The sequence below is a fragment of the Mesocricetus auratus genome, unplaced genomic scaffold (assembly GCF_017639785.1).
Source record: "Mesocricetus auratus isolate SY011 unplaced genomic scaffold, BCM_Maur_2.0 Super-Scaffold_100007, whole genome shotgun sequence".
NCBI lineage: Eukaryota > Metazoa > Chordata > Mammalia > Rodentia > Cricetidae > Mesocricetus > Mesocricetus auratus.
In genome coordinates, this window is record NW_024429191.1 from 95,304,321 (window position 1) to 95,328,862 (window position 24,542).

Here is a 24,542-nt window from a genome sequence, read left to right on the forward strand (position 1 = left end):
ACTGATCTATGCCCAGCCTTGGGGTGAGATGATGAGGGATACTGGGCTCATACTCTCCTCCCTCCCCCATCCCCCTTTGATTCTGTTGACCCTTCTTCGTGCTGGCACAGCAAAGAATAGCAAGCTGCAGCCTGTTTATTTTGCCTGGGATATCCCGAACTAGCATCCCTGATTTTACATCTCCTGCCTGTAGAGAGGAGAGTGGAAGGGAGGGATGAGAAGTGGGGAGAGAGAGAGAGAGAGAGAGAGAGAGACAGAGAGAGAGAGAGAGAGAGACAGAGAGAGAGAGAGAGAGAGACAGAGAGAGAGAGAGAGAGAGCGCAGTTTCTCCATCCAGACCCTCTCTCTCTTACGGGTTGTGATAAGATTGCAGCCCTCTGACTCAGTGTTTAGGGATGGAGAATGGGAAGGACTTTTCTGGAGAAGCCTGGGGCAGAATCCCCATGGGAGGAGACTCATAAGGGCATGTGTGTATGATTAGGAGATATCCAGTGCGGAGTTGCCTAGCAGAGGCTGAGCAAACATCTGGCCCAGCATTGCACTCCAGGGCTTCGCTCCAGGGCTTCACTGGAGGACTTGAACCTTCCGGAGGCTGCTTGCTCACCTTTGCCTCCAAGAGTTTTCTAGACTCCCAACTGAACGACGGAGCCATCCCTTTCCAGCACACACTTGCATGAACACAAAACCTGGCATTCTTTTGCAAGGGGATGACGGATGCCTCCAAACCAACCCATTGGTCCCTGGACTGCCAGTAGACATCCTGCTGGAAGGTGTGTCTCAGACGGGCCACTGTTTGGACTCAGGGTTGCCCACATGCCTACGTCAACTCCCCTACCACCAGTTACCTCCAGATGCTCAGCCTTTCTGCTGTTCTCTGTCCTGAGTGGAACATCCTTGTCCCGGGCTCCCAGCCATCTCCACATCTGGAAGGACCTTTAGATAAACACAAGTGTCTGTCCCCATCCCCTCCTAGCCTGTGCTAGCTCCCTAGGGTATCCAGAAGAAGGGAGCACCAGCCAGCCAGCCAGCCAGCCAGCCAGCCAGCCAGCCGGGCACTCACACAGTTAATCCTCTACGGCTGCTGTTTGGATAAAAAGCGCTGGGAGCGTTCTAGGCTCCTTGGCGGCTCACATCTGGCTGGGGTTTGCTCTTTGTATTTCTCCCGCTTTGCTTTCTTCCTTTACTTTTGAGAGAAGTCACGTTTCCGCTTCTGGTCAAAGAGAACTTGGAGGTGGCTGAGGAGATAAAGGTGCTGGACCGCTGTGGCTTGCACCGCCCCTCTTCCTCACCCTTAGGTCGTCGTTCCCCCACCCCACCCCTGCCCCGAGACTTTTTTTACTCCCTCGGGCTCTCTCTCTATCTCTGCTTTGACGTTGTCTGTACTTCCCCTCTGACCTGGCCTAGAAGACTCAGCCCCGAGAGATGCTCTTAAGAGTCAGTGCCTGGAGAGCCCCCCTGAGAGGCGGGAGGATTCGGTCCGTTGGCTCAGCTGGACGGAGGTAGGTGTCTTGGCCATCCGACAGACTGGGAAGGACTCGGTGCCTCTGAGCTCTGTCTTCGTGGCTTCATCTGGGAGCCAGAGCAGGGCTCAACAGGCACATTCCCTGCAGTGAGGGGGGAGAGTGACTCTGTCTGGCAAAGGGGCAGACAGAGTTTGGGGGACAGCATTGTGCTGTTCTTGCTAACTTTCCCCTGCACAGATTGGCTCTTCAGAGGCAGCTGCTGGGGCTCCCTAGAGCATGCAGGAGGCGGGCTCCTTGGCAAATAGGATGCTGACGGGGCCGGCTGCACCTTCTCTCCCTGTTTTGTGGGGTGCCTCTTTTTCTCCCCGGGGTGCTTTTTGGAGGGCGTCACAGGAGAAAGAGCATTTATGTTCCCACCTTGGAGAGCCACGCTGTCCCTGTCATCACCTGAGCCCTCCGGGATCCAGGTCTAAACCATCTGTCAGTGGTCAGCGGGAGCCCCCCACCCCTGACACTGAACAGGAAGTGTGGACTTTGGCCCCCTCTTGTAACAGCCTTGCTGTTCCTGGATGGCATCCAGCATGGGCAGGAAAAAACAAACATCCCTTTTCCACGGACCTTCCTGGGAAGCAAAGCTGCCTATCATGCTAACAGTGGCCAGAGCTAGGGCTGCGGTCTCTAAGATGCCCCCGGACCTTTGCACAGCCATGTCCACCTACTACTCAGGCACCTGGGCTTCCCTGCAGGTGTAGATGCTCTCCTTCCTGGTTAACCCGAGTCCCGCCCTGTCTGTCTCTGGGCCCACCCAGGCTGCTGCCTGCCCTGGAGAGCTGGGCTTCTCTGGGGAGCCTCCTCCTTTCCCACCAGAATCCGGGGGCGTGGAAGGTGTTGGGGGCGGGGGAGGCTGCCTCTGCGATTCCCTTCTGCCCCAGCTGCCCTGTTCCTCAGAACGGCGACCACCGTGTGGGTTGGGGATGTGACTTAGTAGTGGGATTAGTGCCGAGCACGTGGAAGGGCCCCGGCTGCATCCCCAGTACCGGAAACAACAACCAGATCTCGACTCTGATTTTCCCTGAGCATGTGGAGACCGGGAGGCGGGAAGAAGGCGGCTTGCCTGAGTCTGGGGCTGCCTTAAGCCAGCCAGACAGCTGTTGAGTCCTCGATGAGCCCAAGCTATAGTGTGAGCTGCTGTTTCAAAGCAGTGAAAGAGAAGACAAGGAAAACATCAGAGAAAGAAAAGTGAGAAATGTCACTGGGATCCCCCTGGGAGTGAGCGGGGCCCGAGAGACTGACTGCCCAGGCTCTGCTTTTTATAGGACGCCGCCTGCGCATGTGCAGTGTGAGAGACTCTGCCAGGCTCACTAGAGGGGAGGGAAACCGGCAGAGGGTTGAGAAACAAGGGGATCGCTGCTCCTGTGCCCCAAGGCCCTGCCCAAGGCCCTGCAGCCCGCACAGGAAGCATCCTAGCTAAATGGTGTCTTCACTCCCCAAGACTCAACTTGGATTCTCTGCCCAGGCTGAGCTTTTTACTTCCTGAAAACTCACACATTACCCCCTTCACTTCCCATCCCCTGTTAAGTCAAGAGAAGTGTTCTGAAGTTTATGGAGAGCAGGCTAGCCCAGGAGGCCTGGGGTAGGCCCCACTGGCAGGCCTGTCCTGGAGCGAGAGGGCAGTTCACTGCCCGTTCCTGACTGTAACCTCCCTGGCATTATTTTTTTTTCCTGAACACACTCCTTTCTGCCATTCTTCCTGGTGCCTGCCTCCCTCCTACCCCCCCTTAATTAGCATGACTCATAAACCAAATATTCTGGCATTGACCGGCACCCATCAAAACAAAGATGAAAAGAATTTCGCAGAAACTACCGGGTCACGCCTCAGGGGCACCCTCACCCGTTTGCCTCTTATCCCCAGGGGTCAGAGCCTTCTGTGGGTCACAGTTCCTAGGGCTGGGAGTGGCTGAGGCTCTCCTGTTAAGGAGAGAGAGGGTCAGGTGACCCTGTGAGGCTGCAAGGGCAGGGAGACAGCCACCGCAGGCAGCTGCCTCTGACCGGCCACCACCCTCTCCCGAGGGAAAGGACTGGTTGGGAGCAGCCAGGGCCCTGGCCTTGAAGGGCCCAGAGATACTGAGGCACGGGGTGGGGGCTCCCAGAGGACCTGCTATTTTCTCCAGTTTTAGTCCCTGAAAATCTGCCTTCCGCTGCTGTCGAGTGGCCCACGGTGGCCGTCTGGAGAGGGCCCTGCCACCTCCCCGACTCGTTCACGAGGTGCAAGAGACATTCTGGCTCCCCCAGAGAGCAGCTTCCTGAGAGCCACACGTGTCCGCCTGTGCTCTGGCTCTGTGTCTCAGGGCCCTGGCCTGGGTCCTTGTCCCTGACAGGACCTCTGCAGAGAGGTCTTGGAGGCCTGCAGAAGTGGCTCCTCTTTCCCTCCTCCCCAAGCAGGAAGGGACATGCTGAATCCCTGCCTGCTTGGCTTGGGGAGGAGCAGGCCTGTGTGAGCCTGGAAGGGAGTTGTGTCTCAGAGCCTGGGTTAAGACGCAGTGCTATTATAACGCTGGTGCCCCGCGTGCAGTAACTGTTCATGTACCCGCCAGTAAGCCACCGCTCCTGCCCTCATGGGGTACAAGTAGGGGTTTTGGTACCCTACCACCATTATCCACTGAGGCCTTTGCATACCTCCAGTCCCCTCCTTGGACACCTGCCCAGATACACCACTGCACTGGCTAGGCCACCGTGTCCCACCGCCTTCCTGGCTCTTGTAGGAATTTTCCTTGAAATGAGACAGCTGAGCAGGAGGCAGCAGGCAGGCAGGGAGCTGAAGCCCAGGCAGCCAGGGTAGGAGAAGAGCCAGGCAGGGAGGATGGTGCTAGGAAGCCAAGTTCCTAGGGCTGGGCCAGACATGCTCCCGGCTGCTGTGGCCACGTGTGGTGGGGGGCCTCTCACTCCAGGGGCTGCAGCTCCTCTGCGCCCTGGGGCATCTGGTTACCAGCTGCCCGCTGCCCCGAGGACCGAGGAAAATGAAGACCTCCGGGTGGGGGCGGGGGAGCTACCAGTCATGGGCAGGCTCAAGAAAGACATAGGCCAGAAGCTAGGCTGGGTCTGCAACTCTCTCCCTTAGATTTCTGGGGCTGGCTCTTCATAGATGGGGTTGTTGCTGAAGCTGTTAGGGTCAGAACCTGGGTCCCCGAGAGCCTTAACCAGCTAGCTTCAGCCTCTGTTCTCAATAGGCCAACTAAAGAAACAAGCAGAGAAGCAGACAGGATTATCCATTTGGAAGAACAAATAAAGAGGTCCAGTGACCTCCAAGTCTGTCTTTGGGGTCCCGACATGAGGTTTAGATTCGAACAGAGAGCAAGAGGTGTGCAGAGCTAAGCCGTCCTGGTCAGGGCACAACAACCAAGGCGTGGTCCTGTCCATCACTGTCCCATCATTGTCCTGGCCCCGGCAAGATGGCCTGAAACCTCTTCCTAGGAGACAAGATCCCTTTCTTGTTGGGACCAGGCTTCCAGCCTTTCTTTCTCTGAGTAAGAGTTACCTGGGGGGGAGACCCCAATTTCCTGGGGTCCATTTTCGCACAAATAGCCAAAGGGAGGGCACAAGGGTCTCTTTAGAATATCTTCAGCCAGGCGTTGGTGGTGCACGCTTTTAATCCCAGCACTCAGGAGGCAGAGGCAGGTGGATCTCTGTGAGTTCGAGGCCAGCCTGGTCTACAGAGGGAGTTCCAGGACAGCCAGGGCTACACAGAGAAACCCTGTCTCCAAAAGTAAAAATAAAAATGAATAGAATATCTTCATTTTCGCCAGGATTCTGAGCTGGGTTCATGTCGCACCTGCTGTGCGGCCTGCATCCGAGAATGTAGCGAGGTGGTCGGGATAGATGACACAGAGACTGGTCGGCTGCTTTAAGAAAACTTTATGCTTCCCCCAGTCAGTTTAGGAGGAGACCCCAAGTCCGCTTAGGAGAAGTCTCCCCAAGAACCCCCCCCTTCCCTTTTTAAGGACTTCTGCCATCCATCTACATACAATTCTTTCCTGACTTCTCACCCTCCTGGCTAGTGGTTTAATCTCACCGCAGGGAGCAGGAAGAGGCATCTAGCCGTAGGGGGTGTCAAAGTCATGGTGTTTCAGTGAGCAAGCCCTTATCTGAGCCCTATCAAGAGCTTTATAGCACTGAATTGTTTTCAGTAAACATTATCTCACAGCTGCCTGCTCCCAGGCTGAAGGGGAAGTGGGTTTCTGCTCAAGGTCTGGTGTCCCCACAGGTTCAGACAACTGAGTTCTGGTGGGAGATTGGGGGGAAGATTGGAGACATCATGGGGCTCCCTGTGGCATACACAGCCCCTCCCTCCCTGGGCTTAGAGTCCCATGAAGACCCATCTATGAGAAGGAACTGTAGGGTCTGTAATTCCCATGTGGAACTTGACCAGCCACAGCTGCTGGGGAAAGAGCCTGCTTGCAGGCATGGATGGCTGGAGAGGTGACAGCCCTGGGGTCTGTTGTGGGACTGACCAGGTCAGAGCCCAAGCCACCCCTACCCTGTGGTCCCGTTCTTCAGTCTTCCCACTTCTACCTAGGGGGCCCTCCCGTGGTGTCCACTCATAACCGATGCCTGCCGTCCCGAGGGATGGAAAGGGAGCGCCGGTCCTTCCCTCAGTGATGATTCTTCACAGTGTCTTCCGACTGACTGCTTGGTGTTGCCACAGGGTCCCCCTGGACCAGAGTGCACATCTGCTTTCATTATTTTTATTGTCGTTGTTGACAGGGTCTCCCTACATCTGTAGGGCTGGCCTGGATCTCGGCGTGTACCGCCAGGCTAGCCTTAAACACCACACAATCCTTCTGGCCTCATTCATGCCTGATGACTCAGCTTGGCTCCTCCATAGGACACTGACAGGCAGAGGAACCCCGTATCCCTGACCGCATGCCTCTCCTTCCAAGATTGCTAACACACTGTTCTCTCTCCACTCTGTTAAAAGCAAGATCCTAACAGTGATTCCAGGGGACGAGGTGCCTCCCGTTTGAATGCGTGAGGAGGCTGCTCTTGGCCAGTCTATGCCCAAATCCAAAGGAGTTAAAACTCTAGGGTCTGGTGTCTGGTGGCAGCCCGCTGGCGCCACAGTGATTTCTGATCATTGAACCAAAGAAGCCAGTGATGGGTCCTGGTGCCCATACTGGGCCTGGCGTGCTGGTGGTGCTCAGGGGTCCTCCGCTGAGTTAAGTGATGGGCAGTTCCGTCACCCCAAGGGTGGCTGCCAGTGTCTCAGCTGTCACTAAGAAAGCTAATCAGGTGGGCACCCCAAACCCAAGCCCAGTGTGTGGGAACTGCTGACACCCAAGGGACGGTTGGCACCTTCTTGCTCCAGATGTGTCCAGCATCAGCCCATTGCCCGGCATGCCAGAGGCATTCAGCAACACTCACTAAAGGGATAGAAGGGTGTGCGGCTAGTCTCCCGGGCTGATGCGTGACATCTCCATGTGAGTGGTAAACGCACCACGGTCCCTCCCCCCACACCCCCCCCCCACTTACTTTCCTGTGCAGAATCAGCGTCTCTGGAATAAACAAAAAGGCTCTCTTGGTCCCCAGGGTGGGGCTAATTTTGTCGTTCTCTAAGTGGAAAATAATGTGTACTTACTGTGGAGAAAATGATGGGATTGTTACAGCGAGAAAAGGAAGAAACCCCAGAGAAGCCCAAATAAGAAAAAAAGCGTCAGCGGCGCTGTTTCCAGTCCCCATGGTGGCTGTTGGGAGATGGGTGGGCTTCAGGGTCTGCAGACAACCACACTCAGCATTCCTCCTGGTTCTAGAAACATCTGTGTCACTATGGATACTTACCTGTTTGTGCTGCTGCTGAATTTGCACTGCCCCCCCCCATCCCATCCCATCATGCCTTGTCTCTCCTTCCTTCTCCTTTAGACAGAACCAGGGTTTTTCTGGTTAGTACAACACCCATCCTTCCCTGTGGCTGAGTTCACCTCTAATCAGCAGCCTTGGTCTTGGTTTCCTACCCAACTGAGTACTGTCATCTAATGTCTCTGTCTTCCTGGTTGGCCTCTGGGGTTGGTGACCTCGGCTAAGGAGGTGCGGAGTCGGGGTGCCGTAGAAGCGGGCAGCTCTTTTGGGTGCAGAGAAGGGAGGCGTTTGGGAAAGGCTAGCTCCAGACTACAGCCGGGTGCAGGGTTCAGGTCACACTTAAGAGCACGTGGCTCTCTGTCTCTGTCATGGGCCTTGCCTCATCTGGACACTTGAAGACACGTGGTGGTTTTGCACTTGGGATTGAGCACAGTAAAAATGACACGGAGTGGGGGTGGGGAGACGGCTCAGTGGTTAAGTGACTGTTGATCTTTGTGGTGGGTCCAAGCTCTCAGAGTGTGTGGCTCACAACCACCTGTAATTCTAGCCCAAGGGGTCTGGTGACTTCTTCCGGATTCCATGAGCACCCTACATGAGCAGTGCACACACACTCTCTCTCTCTCTCTCTCTCTCTCTCTCTCTCTCTCTCTCTCTCTCTCTCTCTCTCTCTCTCTCTCACACACACACACACACACACTAAAAATAAGTAGTTCTAAAGTGACACCAGATGCCCGAGGGTGGTGTAGGAGTTCACAGTTCCTGGGGACTCAATCAGGACACCCTCATCACAGAGCAGCTCTGAGCTAGATGCTAAGGGAGGGGCAGCAGCAGCTGGAGGGGGTCTAGGAAGCCCGATAAGGGAGGCTGGTTCTGAATGCATGGCTGGGCAGGTGGGTAGCAGTAAGAGGAGACCCAGCAGGTAGCTGAGTGGTGTGGGAGGTGGTGGGTCCATGTTGATGCTCAGGATGTGTACCGTTGAAGCCACAGATGCCGCTCCCATTTGCATTTTAAAGCTGCCTCTGGGAGATTGGTGGGAGACAGCTGGAAGGCAGGAAACCCTGGACCAGCTGGGGAAGGTGTGGTACAGGACACAGAGACCTTTGGGATCCTGGTGATGGCTTAGGTGTGGAAGGCTCATGAAAAGTCTTAGCATGCTCCCACAATTCAGCCCCAGGGACAGCGCAGTCTCTCACCTAGCTGCCAGCCCTATGGGGGAGAAGTCAGGGTTTGAGAACAGGGGGAGGGTGATGAGTTAATTGGGAGTCCCATGGTAGGGCAGACCACGGTCACCAAGCAGACATTTGGGAACACAGATGCAGAACCTCACCGGTCAAAGGCATGGTCAGGAGGAGTCCAGCCAGCCGGCTGCCCGGTCTGGTGGCCACTAGTCTGGTGGGGAAGCTTGACTTCATCTGCCGTGTTTAGTTTCGGCTAATTGAAACAGCCCTGTGTGGCTGGTGTGTGTTGGAGAGCACAGATGTGGGGGCCTCAACACCACTCCCGGGAGAGGACGGGTCGGGGCAGTGTCCGGTGAAGTCGTGACAGCCAGGAAGAGCCAGAGGAGCTAAGAGCTGAGGAAGCAGCCTGGGAAAGCAGTTGCCATGTGGGGAGACCAAGACGGGGAGGTAGGCTCAGCACCAGAGAGGCTGAGGCAGGGCCACGGTGAGCCAAGGCCAGCCTGGGCCACAAAACAAGTTCAAGGCTTCCTTCCTCCCCTCCCCTCCATCCCTCCCTTCTTTCCCTCCCTCCCTCCCTCCCTCCCTCCCTCCCTCCCTCCCTCCCTCTGTCTCTTTCTTTCTTTCTTTCTTTCTTTCTTTCTTTCTTTCTTTCTTTCTTTCTTTCATAAGGAAAGGTAAGTCCAACAGACAAGGTAGGTCAGAGCCTGGTGCAGACTGGTAGGTGCTTTAAAAAGTTTATTTTTATTCTCATGTGTGCATGTGTGCGTGTTTCTGTGTGAGTGTATATGCTACACGTGTGTGGGTGAGGCTGAGACAGGAGGACCACCACGAGATGGAGTGTACATAGTAAGTGGGCTACGGGGTAGAAACCCTTCCTCAAAGCAACAACAACAAAACAAAAAATGAAAGCACTCAGGGCATTGCAGAGAACTTGGCATTGCCAGGCTGCGGGGGTGGTGTGAGCAGCCTGGGCGGGAATAGGTGGTAGCAGGATTGACAGACGCTGGCCGGATGGTGCTGACACACGCCTTTGATCCCAGCAAAAGCAGGAGGCAGAAATCTGTGAGTTCGAGGCCAGCCTGGTTCACAGAGCGAGTTCCAGGACAGCTAGGACTATACAGAGAAACCCTGTTACAAAAAAACCAAAATAAGTAAATAAATAAATAAAAAGATGGACAGATGCTGAGCAAACCGCTTTGCCGACCTAGGAGCCACTGGGTAGAGGATAGCGTTCCCTCTTGGAGAGTATCCTCTGGAAGTTTCTGTGAAGTGCTGGGGGATGTCCAGGCTTGGAGTAACCAGACAAAGGCAGGTTTGTGCTGCTTGCAGAGGGAGGGCTGGGCATGCTAGAGCCGGGCCATAGAATCCTCAGGTTCTTTCTTCCCTGGTCCTTGGGAGTGGTCAGCCCCCAGGGCAGCATCGTTGCTGGTGCCAAAGAAATGGGCAGTGGGCCAGGCCACCTGCAGAGTGGGAGCCTGGCACAAGCTCCTGGGGATCTTTTCTCTCAGACGGTGGTTCTCAAAGCAGGATGAGCTTCCAGCCTGAGGGGGCCCAGCTGGGAGGTGACCTAAGGACAGCTGCCCTCCTCAAGGAGATCTTTGTTTCCTCGAGGATGCGCGGAGCCCTGCAGGCTGGGCAGGTCAGGTGCCCCTAGGGCCGCAGGCCCGGCAACCACATGGCAGGGCCTGAAGGAGGAGGTCTTCTTGGACAAATGCAGAGGAGGGAGATGCTTTGGGATGGGGGAACTCCTGGTTCTTCCTCTCTGTTTTGCCCTCAGACAAGACCTCACTTGCAACCAAGGACAAAGAGTCCTGTGATCAAAAGTTGGCTGTCCTGGAGAAATCCACCTTCTCCCTCCCTGGGCTTGGGTTTTGGAGGAAACCCCCAAACCTTAAAAAAAAAGTAAGTCCTCCTTCTCCGTGAGAGGAACAGGAAAATATATAAAAGGGAAGGACAGTGATTCCTGGAGGAACCAGGCCCTGGAACACAAGTGAGCCCATCCCCTGTCAGGAGTCGGGGGAAGCAGTTGGGGGAAGGGGAAGAGCGTGGGCTGCTGAGTCCCGGCAGGGAAATCACATACTGAAGGGGATTCTGGGAAAGGCATGAACAGGGCTCGCCACTGACTGGGAGTCACTCTGCCACCCTCGAGGGATAAATGGTCTCACGAGGAAGGAAAGACCCAGGAGCTGCTGTCACCTCCGTGTGGTGTTTCCTCTTCCTCAGCCGAATCTTGTCCTCTTCAGTGGTTGAAATCAGCTCTACCCAGGGTCAAGGCAGAGGCTGAGCAGTCTCTGTCTTCCCCGTGCCCGAAAGGCTGATGCAGGAGAAGAGGGGGGATGGTGGAGGGGACGGCTCAGCAAGAAGGCTTCTGAGGCGACGCACTCAACATGTCCTAGAGCTTGAAGCCCTTAGGGAAGCGGGAGATCCAGGCCTATCTTGGCCAGGTTCCCTAGGAAATGAGTGTAAAACGTTAGAGGCTTGTCCGGGAGGCAGCCAGGACCCCTGGAAAGCATCTGGTAGAGCAGGAAGGACACACGACCTTCGAGGCTATGAAGGAAGGGCTGGTGGTGGATTAGATGTGCCGGATACTGGAGAGGAAGGAGTCTAAATGATTCCCAGATTTCAGTCCATAGCTCCGGCTTCCTCCCACGCTGGCCTCGCTTTAATCCAGAACAAAGCCCCCCCTTGGAACTGGCAGCCATGCCGACATGTTCCATACCACCCTTTCCAATATGGCAGCAATACCGCACGCACACAATTGTCCGGAGCTTGGGACGCGGCTGACCTGTCTGGGGAGCAGAACTTTGAATTGAGTTTTATTATCGTTTTTCGAATAGAATCCAGTACCTTGCCCGCGTTAGCCAAGTACTCTACGGCTGACCTAAACCCCCAGCCCTTTTGAGACAGTCTTATCAGGTAGCCCAGACTTAGCGTCAGATGAGATTTTCAGGCAGGTGCAATAGCCCAGTTGGCAAACGGCTTGCATGAAAAACACAACGATAAACGTCTGACCCTCAGAATCTGTGTTGCCGGCGTGGTGGCCTGCAGGCAAATCCCAGTGATGGGGAGGCGGAGACTGGCCTGAGCTCTTTCTGGCTCTTCCTAGTGCATCCTGGGTGACAAGCATGTACTCCATGCTTAGGGCTTGATTTGCATTGTATTTTAATTGATTCCAATACCACCATGGCCACCGTCCGGGGAGAGCAAAGGCCTAGAATGTTCCAGGCTCATCACTCTTCATTCAGTTTAGAACCTTCGTCTGTTTCTCCCCCCGGAGGGCTGTACAGTTGGGATCGGGAGTGCATGTAATTTATGGCTGAATCACCTTCCCCGCCCCCAGCTCTTGCACAATGACATGCCGTAAGCCATGCCTGTGGTAAATTGCCAGCCTAGAGGGCGGCTCCGACTCCTTCCAAGGCTCCTGGCCATTCAGGGAGATTACAGGCTTCTGGCCTCTCTGAACAGCTGCTTACCCGATGAGGATCAAGGAGGAAAACAGTGTTTACAAAATGCTCTTGTCAATGGCACTGAGCTGGGGTGGGCTGAGTGGGGATACCAAGGCCCAGCCCATGCAGGCAGGCAGCCTCACTCTCCAGGAGGCCACCGTCCACACACAGGCACGGAGGGGCCAGAAACAATAGGACATAGGGAAATTGAGCCTGTGGATGAACACTGTTTTCCGTAACCCACCCTACCCACCACATGTGGTCTGGGAAGGGAAAAATAGTCCCCCCCCGCAAGGAAGTGCCCTCACATGCCCCCGCCCTCCTGTAAGTTGCTTTCCTTCTCCTGCAAATGGGGGATTCTCCTGACTGGGTGGAGGCTGGTGGGGTGGGCGGAGCAAGGATGCCTGGCCCTGCTCTGCAGGTTCTGTGGGATTTGGAGCGAGAAATAAGATAGCAGAGTTTCCCATGGAACTCAGCTCTCCTTGCCATGGGACAGGGACAGGAGGGGCTGCTGAAGACCCTAGGGTCATGCTGGGGTTGCCTTTGGAGACTCTTACTGCAGCAGGACCTAGAGACAGGCTGTGTGAGTGCTGATTGTGGGGGGGTGTCACCCCCATGGCCAGGATGTGCAGCCTTCTGTGGACCTATCTGTCCGTGCAGAGCACTTCCCCAGATGGCCTCCCCCGCAGGGAAGCCATGGGAGGAATGGAGACAGGGGGTCTGTAGCCAACTTGGGTTGGGTGTTGGGCAATATCCCCCCCAAAAGTGACTGAGGTGACACTAATGTGACAAGGCCAACTTTGCTGTGGGATTTGGCTAAATGGTTGTTAAGGTGGCGTCAAGGAGGAGACTATTTCAGCCTTGGTGTTGATTTGAACTTGCAAAGGAGGGTGTGTGTGTGTGCGCACGCGCGTGAGCGTGCACATGCTGGGGGACCACGCTGCCCACCTCACTGCCATTAGCAGGAGCCTCTGACCATCTTGGGGGCTGCTACCTGATGACTCACTCACGTCACAACCCCAAGCCAGTGGTGCATGGGGCCGCAGAACTGGTTCCCGGATGGGAGGAATTTTGCCCCTGAGGGGACAGACAGAGGACAGCATCCGGGGTTGTTAGTTGTTACAAACTGAGGAGGCTGCTAACAGCATTTTGGGGTAGAGGTTGAGATCCCACAAAGCACCCTTAAATATGTCTGCTTTTATTCCTATGGCCCCAAACATACATGGATTTTATTACATATATATGCATATGTGTGACTATGTATGTATACAGGTATATATGTGTGTGTGTGCATATGTATATATGTGTGTGCATATGTATATATGTACACGTGTCTGTGTGATATATGTACATATGTGTATATGTATATAGGTACATATGTATATATTGTGTATGCATATATGTACATATGTGTGATATATGCATAATACATGTGTGCATATATATTCAGATTCATAGAAAATCAAGCTTAGACCTAGTGTGGTGGTGCATACCTACACTGACAGCCCTTAGGAACCTGAGGCAGGGGAGTTGAGAGTTTGAAGTCAACCTGAGCTACACAGTGAGGTTAAAAAAAAATTAAAAAACAAACCCAAACAGACCCAAGTTTAAAGAAAGGAAAATTTCCCTTTGTCTGATGCAAGCTTAGCACTTCCAGGAGCAGGGAGAATAATTATGAAGGCACCAGGGGGAAAACAGGAAATACAGAAATAGAGAAATAAACACATCAAGAGAACTCAGCTTGATAAATATTTGTTGAGTACTAGTGAAGTCCAGGATGCTGAAGGTCACATGTCTGGGTCAGGGACACCCATGTCTGATGGGGTCTCAAGGCCAAGCAAAGGTCTCCACGGCTGGAGACTCACACTGTGGAGGAAGAGGGTTTTCCCAGGTCAGGGCTGGGGAGGCGTGAACAGCTGGCAGAGCTTAGCATGAAGTGAGTCTTGACAGGGCCAGCGGGACTGGTGTCACCTGAGGTTAGCTTATCTGCATTCCAGGGGAGCCAGGCTCCTAGGAGTAGGCCAGCAGGTCCCTCCTTTGTGTGTGCCCTGCTTGGGCACACATGTGCTGTGCATGTTCAGGTGTGGAGAGGAACAGTTCTCTGTGTGTGTGTATGTGTATGTGTGTGTGAGAGTCTGTGTGTGTGTGTGAGCCTGTGTGTTTGTATGTGTGAGCACATGTGTGTATGCGTGTGTGTGAGTGTGTGTGAGCATGTATGTGTGAGCCTGTGTGTGTCTATGTGTGAGCATATGTGTGTATATATGTGTGTGAGCATGTGTGTGTATGTGTGAGCATTGTCTGTATGTGTGTGAGAGAATACATGTGTGTATGTGTGTGTGAATGTGTGTGTGAATGTGTGTGTGAGCATGTGTGTATATGTGAGAGCATGTGTGTATGTGTGTGAGACAGCACGTGTGTGAGAGAGTGTGTATGTGCATGTGTGTGTATGTGTGAGCATGTGTGTTTGTATGTGTGTGTGAGAGCGTGTGTGTGAGCATGTGTGTGTGAGAGCGTGTGTATGTGTGAGCATGTGTGTATGTGTGTGAGAGAGCACGTGTGTGTATGTGTGTGTGAGAGCGTGTGTATGTGCATGTGTGTGTATGTGTGAGCATTGTGTGAGAGAGCACATATGTGTTTGTATGTGTGTGTGAGAGCGTGTGTGTGTGTGTGTGTGTTTGTGTGTGTGTGTGTGAGCATGTGTACAGGCTAAGGGACAAACTCAGCTGTTGTTCCTCAGGTGCTATCTACCTTTTTTTTTTCAAGACAGGGTTTCTCTGTGTATCCCTGCCTGTCCTGGAACTCACTCTGTAGACCAGGCTGGCCTTGAACTCACAGATCCGCCTGCTTCTGCCTCCCGAGTGCTGGGCTTAAAGGTGTACCTACCTCTGCTAGGCTGCCTTGTTGTTTGGCCCAGGGAGTCTTGTTAGCTTGGAACTCAACAAGTAGGCGAGGCCCAGTTCTCTGCCTTCCATCATGGCACTGAGCTGTAAGTACGGGCCACCACACTCAGCTTCCATTTATCTTTATTTTGCACACATACATGCATGCACACACATATTCTAGGGGCAGAACCCAGGACCTTGTGCCTGGAGGCTGAGAGATCATCCCAGCCTCCTCTCTTCACTTGTGAACGGCACGCTAAGAACGGATGCTGTCTCCTGGAAAGATTAGCCACGGGACTCACCGAGGCCTGGGTGGGATAGAAGTGATTAATGAGGACATGTTCTCAGACCTGCCCGTCCCTCACGGGCCCGGAGTGTAAATGGAAGGGTGCATGGCAGCCGGGTGTCTGGTGCCACTGCTGGGTCCCTTTGCTGCTTATCAGTCAAGCAGGACAACAGTGCCCCGGGCTAAGGAGCAGGCAGGCAGGCCTGCCGGCAGGTGCCAGGGCTTGAGGGTGCAGCATGCAAAGCGCTAACTGTCGGCAGACCCTTGGCAGCACCAGGGTAGGCTGAAAACTCAGAGGCTTGAAGCCTCGTTCTGCTGGTGCAGCTGAGCCACAGCTGATGTTTAGAGGAGCCCTGGGTCTGAGAAACCAAGGGCTGGACCACAGGCTGGGGTGTGCAGCCAGAGGGAAGAGTGCCCGGACCTGCTTGCCCCAGGCCAGGCTCTTAGAGAGCTGACAGGCAGATGGGGTAGAGAATTTAAACATGCGCTTGAACTCATCACACACACACACACACACACACACACACACACACACACACACACACACACACCCTCGCTTTCTTTGTCTAGTGGTGGGGAAGCATCTGGCACTGGGGAATGGATTGAAGGACAGTCTCCATATTGGAAGAGGAGGGTCCTCCCCGAGCTTCTGCTTGGCAGCTGGGGGCAGAAAGATGGGAGAGAGATGGATGCATGACTTTTGCTATGTTATTTGCAAATGGACACCTGCTCAGCGCCCCCTGGTGGCAGAGGACAGCTGCAGCCAGTTTCTGCCCACTTAGCCTGTCTTGGGAGGGACTAACAGTTGCCCAGGACTCACTTGGGATTGTTCTGCTTATTGCCAGGGACTGGCAGGTGATGGGGCCCCCTTCCTGAGAGGCTGGTTCAGGTGACACTGTGCTCAGTGAGTTAGCAGCTTCCATGGAGCAGTGTGTGTACGAGCGCGTGTGTGCATGTGTACATGTGTGTACGCATGTGCACGTGCACATGTGCGAGTGTGCATGAGTGTGTATACGTGCACATGCGTGCATGTGTATGTGCACATGTGTGTGTGCATGTGTGGGTGTGTGCATGCACACATGTGCGTGCATGTGTGTGATATGTGGGGCTGGACCAACAGTTCTCTCTGTTGGCTGTTTCTCTGTAGAGTGTCTTCCTAACCCATGCCTTCTTCTTGTATTTTAGCGGGAAGATGGGCTCCTCTGCACAGGGATTGGTGCTCAGATGCTGCCTGCTGCTGGCCATCGCCTGGGGCCCAGTCCTGAGTCTCGTGCCACGTGGTCAGCAGGAACAGCTGGAGTGGGAGGAGAAGGAGGTGCTGCCGTCTCCTCCGGACCGCGTGAAGAGGTGAGGGGGCCCTTGGGCTGACCAGGGCAAGCGTGCGAGGTTTGGGGCACTCTGGGAGTGGCTGCCTGGAGCTGCAAAGGAGCAAAGCAGAAGCTGCGGCAAGGGCCTCAGGGAGGTTGGTCCTGGCGGTCAGACAGGCAGCTTCTCCCTCTCGTGACGGGCGTCAAGTCTGAATCTGAGGACGGTGGTCCAGCCTCGTCCTAACCCCAGGGCAGTCGAACTTTACATCTCTGTCATGAAAGGGCACTGCCCTGCCCCTCAGGTTGCCTTTGCCTGGTCTCCCTGAAATACGCCCCGAGGCGCTGCATACGTACACAAGCAGGACGCAGGGACAAGTGGCCTCAACAGCTTACTCATTTATAAGATGACAATGCAGTCTAGGGGTCTTGGTCAGGGTCATCTTCTCTGCCAGCTAAAGACAAAAACAAAACAACAACAAAGCATGAAAAACTCAAGTATAACAGATGGCAGCAGGGAGCTCTCAAACCCTGCAAACAGTAGCGGCGTTTCTTGGTGGGGGGTGGTGAGGAAACACACACAGACGGCGGGCTCACAGGGAAAGAGACCTTCCGTGTTGCAGAGGGGACCTCAGAAAGCCAAAACATCCGGTCTCTTCTCCAGGGCTGCGCTTTCTTTTTAAAGTCTCTAGAGAGTTCTCCTCCCCTAACTTAGGGGTGGTCAGTTTGAAGGAAGACAGGACGGTTGATGGCGTAACATGTCCTGAGCTGCCCGTCAATCTGTTGAGCCAGTCTGTCAGCAGGGGTCCCGCTGGTGGAGACCAAAGCCCCCCAGGCTTTTGTCTGAAGCTGGCAGGCTTCTGTCTCAAGTCAGGAGGCTGAGGAAGAAGCCAGGCACGGAAATTCACCCCCTTTATTACCTAGCCACGGCCTCTCTCCCTGTCTGTCTGCCTTCCAGCTAAGAATGTGCTGGTGAGGGTGGACCGGGCAGGTCAGGTGCTAGCCTCCCCCGAAAGGTTATAAAGGACATTGGGGTGTCACTTGCCTTCCTTCATGCCTGTGACCCTCAGTGATATACAGACCCAAGGCTGTGGGAGACATTTTGTGGGTACGTCGAACATGACGTCCGAAAGGACTGCACACGGCTCCATGCTGGCGCTGGGTTTCTTTACTGTCCTGAACACTGGGTCAACTTAATATTCAAGGTTCCAGGCAGGGTTGTCTCTCCCCTTTCTCTCCTTTGTTCCCATTCAGCAAGCATTGATTAAGCAGCCGCTGTCAGTCAGGCCTTCTCCTGGGTCCTGGAGCGGTACCCGGAGGACAGACTTTGGCTTCTAGAAACCCCGAGGCCATAGGGAGACAGACAAACACAACACAACACAACACAGGCTCCGTAGTAGGGCAGCATCCGCTGCAGTGCAGTACCGGGGCTCTCCCGTGTGTGGGAGGAAACGGCAGAGTGCTGTAGGCAGGGTAGGCGAGTGGGTAGCGCAGGGTGCGAGAGTGCTTTGGGGTGGTGGGGGCTAGAGCCTGGGAGTGGGGGATGTTAGGTGGGAACCCTGAGGCAGCTGAGTGCGGTGTGTGGACGGATCTCATCCAGGCTTCGTTCTGTAGGGAGTAGGGAGTCCTGCAGGAGAGGTTTGTGCCCCAGGGTGTTCTAGAAGGGACTAGAAGTGTCAGAAGAGACTGCAGCGCTGCAGGGAAGACAAACTCCAGGGAAACTGCTGTCCACGTGGCTCATTAGAGACGATAAGGGCCCAGGTCGGTCCTGGGGATGCTTTGAGAAGGGGTCGACTCCCCAGGACTTGCCCGATATGGAGGGGAGGCCAGGGAGGCAGGGGGCTGCATTGTGGGCCACTGTAATGGGCTGGAAAAAGCATCTGTGAACAGCAGGTGTCACAGGCCGAAGGTCGCTGAGGCCTCCGATTCTGGACACGTGATGACCAGGTTTTCATGGGGTTGAACGCAGGGTGTGTGTGGATCCACATCCCAGATTGCCTGGGGGCGAAGCGTGGATCGGGCTTAGAGAGGGGGCTGGCTGGCTTATTCAGATCCCTCTGTGTCGAGGAGAGCAAAGGGTAATGCTGCATGTGACCATGAGGTGGCGGTGTACAGCTACCACTGCCCGCCGGCTGCTGTAGCCCAGAGGCACCAGAAGATGAGGTGAACGAAGTGAAAATTATTTACAAAAGAGTTGCTGGAAGGTTGTGCTTCGGATTCATATCCCTAGTTCTTTACCACGGAAAGACCTGGTCCTGCGGGCAAGATTCCTCCACTTAAGCCCTGAGGCTATTGTCATCTGCGTTATCTTTGCTTTGGATATATTACTACTATAACGGTATGTGTGTGTGAAAGAGAGAGAGAGAGACACAGAGAGAACACAGAGACACACACACACACACACACACACACACACAGAGAGAGAGAGAGAGAGAGAGAGAGAGAGAGAGAGAGAGAGAGAGAGAGAGAGAGAGCACTGCAGCTTGAGTCAAGATCTCAGAATTCTCCCCCGTGCCTATGCTAACCACAGCATTGCTTACCCAGGGCAAGGGGAGCCAAGCCCTGGTCTACAGCAGCAGAAGAGAGCTCCCAAAAGAGTTTATAATTTTGCTGTGTTTTATTCCCTCAGGGATGAAGAAACACAGGCGAAGTATAGCCCCAGCCAGGGCGAGGACCTCCCCACTTCCAGGTGCTACCGGTGCTGTGACCCCGGCACGCCTGTATACCAGGCGATTCCACCACCCCAAATCAACATCACCATCCTGAAAGGTGAGGAGGCTGCAGAGGAGGCTTTATCGAAGAAGAGGGAGGTGCTGCTGCTGAGCGGGGCTGGGCAGGACCGGGGGTCTAGGACCGAGGGTCTAGGACATAGCGAAGGTGGGCTGTCCTCTGGAGGAGAGGAGGAAATTTTGAGTTTTGAGTTGTGACCCTTTTCCAAGAGCAGAAGGGGAACCTCAGAGGATGCTAGGGAGATGGCTCAGTGGGTAAGAGCTCTTGCTGAGAAAGCAAGAGGACCCGAGTTCAAATCCCCAGTGCCCACATAAAAACCAGGCGTACACAGACACATGTGTCAGCATGGAGAGGGGCAGAGACAGGCAGATCCTAGAATCCAGGCTTTCTGGAAGCAATTGATCCAATGAGGAACCTTACCCCAAACGGTAAGGCAGAGTGGGACTGGCAAGAGCACTGGCTGCTCTTCCAGAGGACCTGGGTTCAATTCCCAGCACCCACGTGGCGGCTCACAACCGCCGTGGCGGCTCACAACCGCCCGTGACTCCAGTCCCAGGGGGACCTGACATCCATGGAAAAACGCCAACGCACATAAAATAAAAATAAATAAATTTTTTAAAAAGAAAAGGTGGAAAGAGACAAGGAGACACCCAACATCGTCTCCTGGGCTCTCTGAGTGCCTGCAAGGTGTGTTACATACACATGCCACACATGTACACGAACGCCACACATGCACATATATGAAGAGGGGGCCTCAGGGATTCTGCCCCGTCCCTGTTTGCACGGGACTCGCAGACCCTGAAGCTCTTTGTCCTGATGTGATGTCAAGCCAGTTCTCTGCAGTGCTGTCTCCCCCCCCCCCCCCAGATGATTTCACACAGCCCCAGGGAACGCTTGCAGCCTGGATCCCCTCCTTTGAGTTCCCACACCTGCAGTCCATTTCCTCAGAGTGAGCCCGGCCCGGCCACGGAGCCTGTTGCTGGTGGACAAACCCGTATGCCCCTTTGTTTTTGCCAGGACTTTCCAGAAAGAAAGCGAAAGGCCTGCCTTTTGGATGAAAAAATAAACCAACCCTTGCCAGTGAAAACATTAGCTCTAATGATGTATGAGAGCCAAAATGTCCCCTTATCCAGGAGCCTCCTGCAAAGGGACATCATCAAAGAGGATGCCCAGGTCGGGGCTGGCGTGTGGAGGCGGATGGCTGCCCAGAGGCTGCAGACTGACCTCCTTTGGGGGCCTCATCTCTTCTTATTCTCTCTTAGGTGAGAAAGGCGACCAAGGGGACCGAGGCCTCCAGGGGAAATACGGTAAAACGGGTTCCACAGGTGCCAGGGGCCACATTGGCCCCAAAGGGCAGAAGGGGTCCATGGGGGCTCCTGGAGACCGCTGCAAGAACTACTACGCAGCCTTCTCCGTGGGCCGAAAGAAGCCCCTGCACAGCAACGACTACTTCCAGCCCGTGATCTTTGACACGCAGTTCGTGAACCTCTATGACCACTTCAATATGTTCACCGGCAAGTTCTACTGCTACGTGCCAGGCGTGTACTTCTTCAGCCTCAACGTGCACACGTGGAACCAGAAGGAGACGTACCTGCACATCATGAAGAACCAGGAGGAGGTGGTGATCCTGTACGCGCAGGTGAGCGACCGCAGCATCATGCAGAGTCAGAGCCTGATGCTTGAGCTGCGCGAGCAGGACGAGGTGTGGGTGCGCCTCTTCAAGGGCGAGCGGGAGAACGCCGTTTTCAGCGACGAGTTCGACACCTACATCACCTTCAGCGGCTACCTGGTCAAGCCGGCCTCCGAGCCCTGACTGCCAGCCCCCCCAGACCCCCTCTCCACCGTGGTACTGTCATGACGGCCTGGTGACCTCCTTGCCTGTCACCCCTGCCCGTCCCTGCATTCCACAGACACTGGAGTCCTGCCCCAGGCTGACCCCCACCACCCCTCCCCTCAGTCTTGGCTTCTTTGGCCTTGGCTTCCTTAGTTTTTTGTTTTGTTTTGTTTTGTTTTGTTTTGACAAGATGCCCGTGGCCGGCCGCTGGGAAGCCCAAAGGGCCATGTGGTCCCAGGTCTGGCTGCTGCGGCAGATGAAATCATTGGGCGGGGTGCCTGTGAGGATGTTGGGGGACCTCCAGCTCCTTCTGTGTACGCAGCCTTAGACGACCCTGTGGTGAGCAGCCACAGGGGGTTCCAGAGCACAGCCTCTAGTGTGTTTCTATTCCTGGACATAATTAAACAAATACCACCGGTTTCAAAGTAACAAAGTAAAGCAGAGAAGACGCTGAAAGCGGTGTTAGTTTTGGCCTTTCAGCCAGCAGGCTCTGGGGGGGGGGCAGCGAGCTGTTTGTTCTGGGGAAAGTGGGCCAGAGACCCTGTGCAGGAATAGGACCTAAAGGGAAGTGTGGATGGAGATGGGGGAGCCGTGGTTTGTGGCTTTGAAAAACCACATCTGACGTAACTCTGTCTGGCCACGCATGAGCTTTCTCGGGGACAGCAGGACTGACCTCCGAGCTCTGTCGACTTGCTACATACAGCCTTGCCCTGGGTGCCTGTCAGTCTTTCTGAGCCACAATAATGAAAGGGCTCGGGGAGGGCCACAGATGCCGGCTCCCAAGAGGGTCAGCAGGGCCCTCTGTGGTTGACTCTGAGCTGGGGGTGACATCCGGCTTGCACCAGCTCACAGGCTCCTGGCAGTGGCTTGGGACCTCAGGGACTCCTGAACCTGCAGGTTTCTCTGTAAGAAATAAAGCTCCTAGTATATCCCAGAGCCTCCCAGCTTTCCTCCACTTTCCCAGGGATGCTCTGGAACCCAGGGTGGGTTCTACCCCTGCCTTGTTATGGGATCCATTCCCTGTTCCTCCTTCCAGGTGGACCGGCCGTGGAAGGTAGTAGACCTTTCGACTTGGGTCCCACCAGGGTGCCCCTCACCAGCCTGTGTCCCATCTTTTCCCTGGTTCAGCGTCCTGTCTGGGTGCTTGGTGTGTTAACCCGCAGGAACTCACGGATCTGACAGGACCACCTAGTCTGACACAGCCCGAGCCAGCCTATGGTGGGTGAAAGGGATTTCCTTTGGGTCCTAGAGCTGGGGAGAGCTGATAAGCTAGAGAGTATATCCTACGTATGTCGGGGTCAATCCTAAAGTGGTAGAAGAAGAAATACGAAGTCCCAGCACCAGGCTCAGACTCAGGGATGACTTCAGGCCTGATTCTCAGATCTCAGAGACCTCTCTCTATCTCACCGGCATTGACGCCCAGGACCTGGGTACTGGCTGTCTTTTTTTTTTTTTTTTGTGCCTACCAGGCCTTGCCTGCTGCTGCCTGCTGGCCCTTGGTTAGGACCCCTCCCTTCTCCCCGTGTCTGACTGTTGGGGCTCAGTGTTCGCACGGACCGCCTCTGAAGGGATCTCTGCTGATCAGACTCCCCAAGCCAGTTTCCAGGGGTGCGCTGGCAGCAGAAGCCTCATGCCTGCCGCCAGCGCCCTGCCCGCTCTGGCCAGGAAACATTAAGCTTGCCGTGGCGGTCTACAGCCAGCTGACCTCTGTGTCTGCTCTTTGACTAGTCTTCCTCTTTCCCCCTTTCCTATCTGATTGTGTCCTCAGCTTTGTACTCAGGGCTCGAATTGCCATGTCCCAACCAAGGAGACACAGATTTCCCGAGTGTGGTTCAGCAGAGCCGAATGCTAGAGCTGTCCGGTGTGTGGACAGGTCTGGAGACTCGTGTGTAGCGGTGGCGCATTGCTTGTTCTTCTGTGCTGGGGTGTGGGGCCCTGGGACTAGCAGAGCAGGGAGCCCCCCCCCCCCCCCCCGGCCTGGACTGTAGTCTGGACATCTGCATGGCCGTCCTGGGGCTGTGTCACACAGGCCCAGAAACCAGGTGTCTTCAAACAGACTAATAGCTCTTTTCATAGCTCTTGGAGGTCAGAGTTCAAAATCCAGGTGTGAGCAAGGCATTGCTCCTAGCAAGGGCTGGGGAGGGCACTTCCTGCCTGGAGGGAGGGGCCATATCAGTCTTCCTGTCTTGACTCTAGTCACCTGCTTCTCACAACTTGGTCTTCCTCTCGAGAACCCTCGGGGCTGCGTTCAGGGTCTCCCCCTAAATTCTGGGCTCACTATCCAGATTAAACTCAAACATACCCGCTGAAGGGATTCGTGAATGGACACACAGGGCACTGGAGGCCCGGGTGTGTGTGTCTCTTTTGGGGATCACGGTGAAACTTGTTGCAACAACCCCTGCCTTTGGACACTGTTAACAGCCCCTTCTGTGCTCCCGCGCCTGCAGTGAAGGGTAGGCACTTCTTTTCGCCGCTGGCCAACAAGTTCGGCAGCCAGCCCCCCCCACCCCCTTTCCACCTACCGGCAGCTGGCTTGGAAGCTGGAACCGGCAGCTTGGCAAACAGCTGGCCCTCTGCGTTTGCTGGTGCTGGGAGCCCACGTGGCCACGCTCAGCCTTGGAATGGGGCCAAAAGGAGCAGGTGGACAGGGGCCCCGATCAAAAAGCAAACTCCCTTCTCCACAGCGTGGAGGCTGCTGGGCAGAGAGAGGACCTAGGGGTGCCTGGGAGTAGGGCCTGGAAGGAATGCGTTAGCCCGTTCAAGAGCCCCTGGCTGCCTGCTCTGCTGTCCTGGGTGCCCTTGATCCAGAGGGGGCCCCAGAAGAGGGCAGGATTTGATCTGGTGCCCACCTGATGCTCCCCCCACCTCCCTTCTTTCCTTTTTTGAGAAGGGTCTCGCGTATGCCAGGCTGAACTTGAGCTCACTGCATATGAATAAGCCTGTCCTTGAATTCCTGATAATCCTGACTCCACTTCCTGAATGCCAGGATTACAGGCGTGCCCAACACGCCTGACCTTTTAAAATGTTAACACATATTAATTATATATAATAAAGAGTTTCCTTATGACATTTGGATACATGTGCACAGTGTATTTCCATCATATCCAGTCCCCATAATCCTCCTGTTCCCCTTTTACTGGGACTGATTCCGTCCTCTTCCTATCTAGTTTTCCTTCTGTGTGTGTATGTGTATATATGTGTGTGTGTATATATATATATATATATATATATATATCTAGGTGTGTGTGTGCATGTATGTGTGTGTTTATGTGAGTCTGTATGTGTGTAAGTGTGCATGTATATGTATGTGTGTATGTGTGTGCACATGTGTATATGTGTGTGTATATATATGAGTATATATGTGTATTATGTACATGTGTGTGTATGTGTGCCTGTATGTGCATATGTGTGTGTGTATGTATATGTGTGTGTCTGTGTCTGTATGTGTACATACTTGTGTGTACATGTGTGTGTATGTGTGTGTGTCTCCAAATGAGTCACAGTAAGATTGTTCATAGGAGTGCAGGCAGCTTACCAGTGAAGAACATACCCTATTCCAGGCAACTGGG

The 24,542-nt window shown here is 54.5% G+C and overlaps 1 protein-coding gene across 1 annotated transcript; it reads left to right on the plus strand.

Annotated features, from left to right (window-relative positions):
• Positions 1-543: 543 nt before the first annotated feature.
• C1qtnf1 (C1q and TNF related 1) lies at positions 544-24,040 on the plus strand. Its single transcript, XM_005069847.4, has 4 exons — positions 544-1,499; positions 16,291-16,452; positions 19,039-19,178; positions 20,402-24,040. The coding sequence occupies exons 1-4, from the start codon at positions 1,423-1,425 to the stop codon at positions 20,950-20,952; spliced, it is 930 nt and encodes a 309-aa protein (XP_005069904.2). The 5' UTR covers positions 544-1,422; the 3' UTR covers positions 20,953-24,040.
• The last annotated feature ends 502 nt before the right edge of the window (positions 24,041-24,542 follow it).